Genomic DNA, 9,276 nt, shown 5'->3' with positions numbered 1-9,276 from the left:
TCTCTCTCTCTCTCTCTCTCTTTTTCTTTCATTTCTTCATTTTCATCTCGACTAATTTCTCGTCTATATTCTCCGTATTTACTAGTTTAGTTGGCCTTTACTGTGGGTCCATTAATTGAGAGAACTAGGGAAATTAAGAAGGGAAAAGGGAAAATGGCATATTCGTTCATTATTAAACTCAATAGACTATTGTGAATGCATTTTTTTTTTTTAATGTGAAACGTGGCATAGTGTGAATGCATCGACTGAAAGATCAGCGGCTAATATGAGAGTGACCGTAAGAAGAGAAGCATTTTTTTAATGTGGGACTATACACATTTGTATTGATAATATTCAACTACTAATAGTTGTACTCCATATTAGTTTACCATCCCAAAAACTTAAATTATTGAGAGATGGGTCAACAATAGTTTTATACTTTAACACTCTCTTTCATGTGTGGACTGGACAATGAACAATCGTGCGAGTAAATTAATTAGAAAGCTTAAGCCCGAGATATATTAAAGACCTCATCTATGATGACAATTTAAGTGGAAATAAATAGTGTAATTACGGAAATTTAAACTCAGAACCTTCCTCTCTAATACTGTATTAATTTATCAATCCATCCTAAAAATTTAAACTATTGAGAAGTGTGACTAAAAATAATTTTATACTTTAACACTCTATTTATTACTCTCCATCATTTCTTATTAATATCTCACGCCAAGAAGCAAAGACGAAAAACTAGATCATTGTCTGCTTAGGTAACGTCACTCTTCTGAGTCTTCTTTCTCCTATAGAGAAGAAAATTGAAAAAAAAAAAAAAATTCATCGCCACTATTTCCCATGGGCACAGATATGGAAGAAGCACAAAGCAGAAGCAATAACAATAACAATAACAGAAGCAGCACTTCCGACAGACAGGCGCAGAAGGCCCTCCTCGTACTGAACATCATCATCCTAGGGATCGGGAACTGCGGGGGGCCACTCATCATGCGCCTCTACTTCATCAACGGCGGCAAGCGCGTCTGGCTCTCCAGCTGTCTCCAGACCGTCGGCTGGCCCATCATCCTCCTCCCCGCGGCCTTCTCCTTCTACCGCCGCCGCCGACAAAACCCCGCCGCCAAATTCTTCGAAATAAAACCATTCCTCATCCTCGCCTTCGCCGTCGTCGGCATCCTCACCGGCTTAAACGCCTACAGCTACACCTACGGAGTCGCCCGCCTCCCCGTCTCCACCGCCGCCCTCATCACGGCCTCTCAGCTCGCCTTCACCGCCGCCTTCGCTTACCTCCTCGTCAAGCAGAAGTTTACGGCGTATTCATTAAACGCCGTCGCTTTGCTAACCGCCGGAGGTGCCGTCTTGGCGCTCCACACGAGTGGCGACAGACCTGAGGGCGAGAGTAGCAAGGAGTACTTGATGGGGTTCCTGATGTCAGTGGGGGCGGCTTTAATCTACGGCTTCATCCTGCCGTTGATGGAGCTGGCGTACAAGAAGGCGAAGCAGGAGCTTACTTACTCCCTCGTCTTGGAGGTTCAGATGGTCATGTGTTTCTTCGCCACTGCTTTTTGCATCGTCGGGATGATAATCAACAAAGATTTCCAGGTTATGCTTTTTATTCTTGGTTTATCGCTTATTATTATTTCTCTTTTTCCTTGGTTTTTGGGAGCTAAGCATAACCAGATTTATTTTGTTTGATAAATTAATAGTAGTTGTTGTTGTTGAACTTTGGGAGTTTTTTTTTATTAATTAATTGATAACGTGTCTCTGGAGTCTGGAGACTGCCGCTTCAGAACAATCAAAAGAGTTGCACATGATAGTCAAATAGAGAGAAAAAAATATATATATACTTTCAAACACGTCGGGGATCTTTTCTATAGGGGGAAAAAAAAAAGTCCGGAGATCTCTATAATCTTCATATATCTAATATTCTATTCCTCGCAAGTGATTTCTCGTCATATTCCTCGCATGTGGTTTCTCGTCATTTGTCTCATCGTTGGATTCTTACTTTCAACGATCACCCCTCTTTTGTACGTTGGTGTGTATGATCATAACGCAACGTTACTTCGACAGGATGGAGTGGAAATAAGAATAAGAATATAATATAATGGGAGTAGAGATTTATTCAAATTCTTTTGTTTGATTTAATATTATAATTAAAATTGATCAAATCACAATTACTATATTTAGTTAGTTATTGGAATAAAATTGAATAGTATACGTTTTGACTAAACTATCTCTTTATTTAATTATTTTTAATGTTTTAAAACTAAATTCTAATATTTTCTAAAGTTATTTTCTCTCTTGATATTTAAGGTGGATATTTTATTTGATATATGACTAGTATTTAAATAATTTTAACTTTTATGTATGACTAATTAGTCAAGAGAGTAAAATAAAAGTAAACTATATAGAATACTTAAAAGCATCAATATCATTTCTAACATAAAATATCTCTAATGTGATACCTATGATCATATCAACAAAATAATAGATATAAAGCAAATATTAAAATATTTATCTTCAAAGTTATTGTAAAAACAAACTTAAAAAATGTGTTTTTATATTAGGAATTGAGATGGTGAAAAGAGTATTTAAAGTAACTTTTATAACATGAGATAATTTAGGGAGAGAGAAGTTTAATTAATATTAATTTTTGACGCGTAATGATCATTTAACTGGTTCGCTTTAGAAATGGTTATTTAACCATTTGATGAATAGCAATTCCATAAGAATAGTCTTTGTAGCGTTTTCTTTCAGCCAAATGTTAAAATGACTGGATTTTAGAAATTATCATTCCATTCGATTGATCATTCCATTAAACTAAATGTATTAAGAGTTAACACGGGAGTTGTGTCTATAGTATTTTATCCTATTAACATGATTGTTTATGATTATTACCATGTGTAGGATTACGATGACAGAACCGAGGTTTTATTAATTAGAGATAAAAATATTTCTTTTCTCTTATTGTTGGCCAGTTTTTATCTTTTTCCTACTAAATTTTGTAGTCGAAATTTTTATGATATGAAAGTTAGTAAAGACTTTTGGATTAGTTTTTAGATTGTTCAATTCAATCTGTAAGTGTCCACATTAAAAATATGTACTATATAACATAAAAAAATAGAACCACTCATAGAGCATATTGTTAAAAGATCAATCTAACGGCTAGCATTCATTTCCAGTACTTGGAAAAAAAAAAAAAAAAAACGCTTTCTTTTTCTAATTATAAGAGGCGCAGGGCGCAAAAATTAGAACAGAAATGATTAGATTGCAGTCAAAGTTGACAAGTCTCTCAACTTTTTCCTTTTGAGCTACTACATTGAAAATGCGTCCAACTTTTTAGAAAACATTAGAGAGAATTCATGCATTAGTTACAACCGTCAGAGTTTTTATCAAATTATATATATATATATATATATATCTAATTTTGATGTTATTTTCATTTAATTTATTAGTTTTCAAAAACTTAATTATGTTTTTATCACGACAGGTTCAAAAACACAAAAAAAAAAAAAAAAAAAAAAAAAAAAAAAAAAAAAAAAAAACCTAATGTTCGATTTGCTCGATAACGATGTGATTCAATTATATGCTTAAATAAAGCCTTGTTTTTTAAATTTTTGCAGGCTGTTCCAAGAGAAGCAAAGAAATTTGAGCTAGGGGAAACCAAGTACTATGTGGTGCTTGTGTGCAGTGCAATAATCTGGCAAGGTTTCTTCTTGGGAGCAGTAGGAGTCGTCTACTGTGCCTCATCTTTGCTATCAGGCATTGTTATTGCGGTTCTTCTACCGGTGACTGAAGTCTTTGGTGTCATTTTCTACAAAGAAAGTTTCCCAGCCGAGAAAGGTCTCTCCCTTGTACTCTCTCTCTGGGGATTTGCCTCCTACTTCTATGGCGAGTTCAAACAAAACAAGAAGAATAAGAAGAAGCTCATCCAAGAAGCGGAAATTCCTCAAATTCAGGGTAGCCTAAAACCAGAAAGTGAGATGCTAAATCCATGAGAACAAAATTAAATGCATTTTATCGTTTCTTCTTATATGGGTCACAATTATACTTGGTGATTTGGCATTCGTATAAATGCTAAAGAAAGGAAAAGTACGAATTTCGTATCTGTTAGTGTGTTTAATACTGTTTTTTTCAATTAGGGAGAAAAAAATAAATGGATTCCTGGTTTTAATTTTGCAGAGTACAATTGAGAGGAGGGTACGACCTTTTTTTTATTTTATTTTTCTCTCTTGGAAATAATTATGAGGCGTGTTGGAGCTACATGGTCCCGTACCAATAGAACAACGAAAAAGTCAAAAAAGTCTTAAAAAAAAAAAAAAAAAAAAAAAAAAAAAAAAAGAACAAGAAAAAGGCAACAATAAATGTTGTATGACAGTAATCTGTTTGCACTAGAAATGAAAAGTAGATACTATTACATTTTTTTTCCCATTCTTCTTTTCCGCTGTGAAAATTACTCTATATATATACCTTGCTAATCACTACGAGCCTACATTAATCCAATTCTTTATAGGATGTTAAACCTAATAAGTTACAACTTTCCTTGCTTGCTCCACTATACAAGTTATAAATACAACATTCAGTAATTGTCATTCACAAAAAGCCATCAACCTTTTAACCTAATTTGTTAAATTTGAAGAAATCTCACTTGATGTACGCCAAACAAAGTTTCAATTTTCAGTTGCTTACCAATAATTAGAGTTGTCAATTGGGCCAGTCCGGCCCTGTACTGGGTTAGGGTTAGGCCTCAATTTCTCAGCCCGTAGCCCTGGCACGGTCCAGGCCCGTGCGAGGCCCAGGCTTGGCACGACCCCGCAGCGTGCCTAACGGTCACAAGCGGCCCAGCACGTCACGAGCCTAACGGTCGGAAACGGCTAGTCCGGCCTAGCCTGTGATGTGCCCAACAGTAACAAACTGAAAATTTCATCCCAAAACCCCTATAAATACCCTATCTCCCTCACAACATTCTTCACTCTTCTACATCTCTTTCAACTCTCAACTCCTCTCACTCTCATAACTCTATCTCTCTCTAATTCTTAGTTTTCTCTCTCAATTCCTAACTTTCTCTTATCTGCTTCATTTACAATTTTCAATCAAATTCCACTACATCCCCAAAAAACAAAGGTACTGACGTACTGTGCTCATTATTTTTTTGTATAATATTTTGTTTCTATTTAATGTTTATTTACATTGTTTATTGTTTATAAACCCTTTTATTAACATTAATTTATGTTTTTTTTTACAAAAAATGGCGGAAGAAAATTTTTCTGATTTTCCTGATTTTAAAGATCAACCAATTTTCAATGATGAAATTTTGATGCACAACTCCAACCGTACTGATGCAGATAATGTTCTGGTTAATAATCAATCGGTGCACAATGAGGATGTTGGAGAACGTGTCAGGGAAAATAGACTGTGCGCACTGCTCCTGCATGGCAACATTTGACTGAGGAGCTACGACCTAATCCAAAAACATGTGAAGTTGAAATGCGTGCGGTATGTCAATATTGAAAAAAATACTTTTCTAACAAAAAGGTGGGGGTATTGACCATCTTGATATACATTGGAAAGCATGTATACCATTACACCAAAGTGGTAGTGTAGATTCCCGCCAACAAACACTTTCACTCGCAGCACAAGGTTTACAAAATTTTAATTATGATGCACAATGTGCTCGTGAGGCACTAGCTAAATTTTTAGCTAGTGCCGAATTACCAATTTCTTTTACAGATGATTCAGCATTTGAAGAATTTATTCAGACAGCATTTTATCCACAATTTAAATGGGTAAGTAGAAACACAACTATAGCTGATTGCATGAAAGTTTTTTATGCAATGAGACAATCACTTGTTGATAATTTTAGGTCTTTCAATGCTACAATCTCTTGCACTTCTAATCTTTGGGAGGGTTGTAATAAAACTGGTTATTTATGCATCACAGTGCATTATGTTGACGGGGATTGGGTTTTACAAAAGCGAATTATTGGTTTTCATTTATGTCCTTTTCCACATAATACAAATGCTATTTTTTTATTATAATGGAAATTTTTAATTTTTATGGCATTGAAGATAAAGTTTTAACAATTACTTTTGATAATATATCAGCAAACACCACTGCTATGAATAATGTTCAAAGCAAATTTGAAACTACCTTTTGGTGGAGAATTTTTTCATCAACGTTGTGCATGTCATATAATAAATTTAGTAGTACAAGCTAATATTGAATCTATATCCCATCATCTAAAAAAAATTAGAAAAGCGTTATCTTTCATATCTAGTTCTGAAACTCGGCTCCAAGAATTTTGACAATAGAATAGCCAGATGCGGCCAAGAAAGTTTCTAACAGATGTGAGACATAGGTGGAACTCCACCTACTTAATGTTGAAAACTGCAATTCCGTATCAACAAATCATCACTACGTACGTGAAGAGTAAGCATGGTGAGTATTTTATTTATGATGCATATCAGAAAATTGGTGAGTACTTTTTAAAATTTTTACAAGTATTCTACAACGCTACCGAATTACTTTCTAGTGTGTATTATCCTACTGCGCATCTAGCTTTGCATCAATTATTTAATATTTCAGAAACATTTGCTTATTACAGGGATACTGATCTTTTTGCACCCATAGGTTATGAAATGGAAGCTAAATTTAAAAGTTATTGGGCCATTTGTCCTATTTTATATGCATTAGTAATAATTTTAGATCCTAGATGTGGATTAGATGGGACTGAATGTTTGATGTCTGCTACAACAGATAATTTATATATTGATATGGAACTAACCATTGACGATGCTAGGAAAATGTTAGAACACTTATTTGCATTGTATGAAAAAAAATACGAAACAGGACAACAAGAACAGGCAACTTCGACGTCAATGAGCAATTCATGGCCTAAAGTTCATCGTGGAGTTTTTTGAAGAGGAAGGAGAAAGCATCAGGATTGTCATCAATACATGGAGCGTCTTCAGAATTAGTCAAATATTTTGAATCAAATTTTGTAATTGATGATGACAAATTAGACATCTTACAGTGATGGAAGAGCAAGACAGATTATTTTCCAACACTATCTATGATAGCACGTGATATTCTGACAAGTCCATTATCAACGGTGGCATCGAAGCTAGAATGATGGGCAAGAGCCACATACGGTTTAACAAAGCTGATATGCTGAATAATTAAATAGCTTTGACATATTAATTAAAGCATAACAATAATTAAAAAGCTATGAAATAAAAAAAAATAAAAAATAAAAAAGAAGCTCTGACATATTAAAATTAAAAAAGAAGAAGATCAGCTCTATATATCCTTGGTCCGATACAGAGGTTAAAGTGGCTTCGTTGACGATGAGTGGTTTAGTAGCTACGTCTGATCAGTATATAGTATTTGTCCAACTCAGATTGCAGAGAAGCAAAGAATAGAATTATTCAGATGTAGAAGTAATTTCTTTATTCTTATTCAGTTCAAGAAAATGTATTTGACTAATTTCGCTCCAGGCACCGGCAATCAAATCTGACCGTTCTCTCTACTCTTGCTTTGTTCACTTAATTACCCGGGAGAAACAGTGTTATCAGAGCACCTTTTGCTTTTTTTTTTTTCTCTCTTTTTTTCTTTTTCCATAACTTTTGCCTTTAACCATCCGTTTAGTTACGTTTGTCAAAAGCTTTTCTTAGAATTAACACTGGATGGACAGGCAATTAGGACAGACGAACTGTGTTACTATATTTGTATATAGAATGAGAGTGACTTTGAGAAGAGAAGCATCTAATAATTTAATACCTATCTAGTACTCCATTTATAACTATTATTCCCTTATTAATATCTCACGCCAAAAAGCAAACGCGAAAAACCAGATCATTTTCCGATAAGGAGATGTCACTTTCTTGAGTCTTAATTATCTGTCTCCTATAATAAAATAAAATGAATCAACCCCACTATTCCATGTTAGGCACAGAAATGCAAGAAGAACAAAGCAACAGCAATAACACTGACAGCAGCAGCACTTCCACCGCAGCCGCCGCCATGACCCAGCTGCAAAACTCTTCAAAATAAAACCCTTCCTTTTCCTCGCCTCCGCCGCTGTTGGCCTCCTCACCGGCTTAAATGACTGCATCTACGCCTACGGCGTCGCACGCCTCCCCGTCTCCACCTCCTCTCTCATCATCGCCTCCCAGCTCGTCTTCACCGCCGCCTTCGCCTACCTCCTCGTCAAGCAGAAGTTAACATCGCATTCCGTGATCGCCGTCATTTTGCTTACTATCGGAGGCGCCGTCTTGGCGTTCCACACGAGCGGCGACCGGCCTAAGGGGGAGAACAGCAAGGAGTACTTGGTAGGGTTCCTCATGACTTTGGGGGCAGCGGTGCTCTACGGCTTCATCCTGCCGTTGATGGAGCTGGTCTACAAGAAGGCGAAGCAGGAGATTACTTACTCCCTGGTGTTGGAGATTCAGATGGTCATGTGTTTCTTCGCCACTGCTTTTTGGACCGTCGGCATGATTGTCAATAACGATTTCCAGGTTTGCCTTTTTTTTTTTTTTAAAAAAAATTTGTCGATTATTATTGTTTCTCTTTTTTCTTTTGTTGTTGGGCGATCAATCAGCCGAGAATTATTGATGAGACTTTCAAGTACTTTTTCCTTTTAAGCTATTCCAATGAAAATGTGTCGGACTTTTTAGAGAAAAATAGAGAATTTGGAAATTAGTTAGACCTTTCAACCATTGGATCTTTCTGATCAAGTTCTATCAAATTTTGTGCGTATAATTCACCCTCTTTTGCAAAACTACATATATTTTCTTTACCACAAACGGTCAAAAAATAAAAAATAAGAAACAAAGCTAATGTTCGATTTGCTGGATGATGATAATATGATGTAATCATATGCTTAATAAGCTCTTTCCTTTTTATTTATTTTTATTTGTTTGCAGGGTATTCCAACTCCAAGAGAAGCAAAAAAAAAAAAAGAAAAAAAAAAATTGGAGCTAGGGGAGACCAAGTACTGCGTGGTGCTTTTGTGGAGTGCAATAATCTGGCACATATAAGAGGAAAGTTTAATGTATAGCCAAACATTATGGGTGCGTTTGGAATTGTTTCCAAAACGTTTTTATTTTTTGTATGAAAATAAAAACAAAAATGTTTTTATTTTTATTTTGGACTCATTTCTGAAAATCGTTTGGTAGTTTTATTCAGAGATTGATTTCAGTTTAAAAAAAAACTGAAACTGCGTTTGGTGGTTTAATTTTTGAAAACATGTAATAATATATTAAATAAATAATATTATTAAATATATTAAAT

General features: G+C 35.2%; 2 protein-coding genes across 3 annotated transcripts; both read left to right on the top strand.

Annotated features, from left to right (window-relative positions):
* Positions 1-709: 709 nt before the first annotated feature.
* LOC21408727 (purine permease 3) lies at positions 710-4,255 on the top strand. 2 transcript variants are annotated; one of them, XM_024167161.1, is made up of 3 exons: positions 710-1,587; positions 3,609-3,963; positions 4,168-4,255. In XM_024167161.1, the coding sequence occupies exons 1-3, from the start codon at positions 829-831 to the stop codon at positions 4,176-4,178; spliced, it is 1,125 nt and encodes a 374-aa protein (XP_024022929.1). In that variant the 5' UTR covers positions 710-828; the 3' UTR covers positions 4,179-4,255. The 2 variants fall into 2 exon arrangements, with proteins under 2 accessions (XP_024022929.1, XP_010098679.1); XM_010100377.2 differs by having other exon boundaries at positions 3,609-4,207.
* A 1,217-nt stretch (positions 4,256-5,472) lies between these two features.
* LOC112092042 (purine permease 1-like) lies at positions 5,473-9,023 on the top strand. Its single transcript, XM_024167190.1, has 3 exons — positions 5,473-5,481; positions 7,980-8,501; positions 8,910-9,023. The coding sequence occupies exons 1-3, from the start codon at positions 5,473-5,475 to the stop codon at positions 9,021-9,023; spliced, it is 645 nt and encodes a 214-aa protein (XP_024022958.1).
* The last annotated feature ends 253 nt before the right edge of the window (positions 9,024-9,276 follow it).

Source organism: Morus notabilis, unplaced genomic scaffold, assembly GCF_000414095.1.
Source record: "Morus notabilis unplaced genomic scaffold, ASM41409v2 Scaffold467, whole genome shotgun sequence".
Taxonomy (NCBI): domain Eukaryota; kingdom Viridiplantae; phylum Streptophyta; class Magnoliopsida; order Rosales; family Moraceae; genus Morus; species Morus notabilis.
The sequence above is the reverse complement of the archived record's forward strand: the minus strand, read 5'-3'. Positions and strand labels throughout refer to the sequence as shown.

Bases quoted from the DNA above. Each gene is read 5' to 3' on its own strand.
- LOC21408727 (XM_010100377.2), top strand. From the start codon at position 829: ATGGGCACAGATATGGAAGAAGCACAAAGCAGAAGCAATAACAATAAC. The intron at 1,588-3,608 runs GTTATGCTTTTT...AAATTTTTGCAG, and splicing joins TAATCAACAAAGATTTCCAG to GCTGTTCCAAGAGAAGCAAA.
- LOC112092042 (XM_024167190.1), top strand. The intron at 8,502-8,909 runs GTTTGCCTTTTT...ATTTGTTTGCAG, and splicing joins TTGTCAATAACGATTTCCAG to GGTATTCCAACTCCAAGAGA.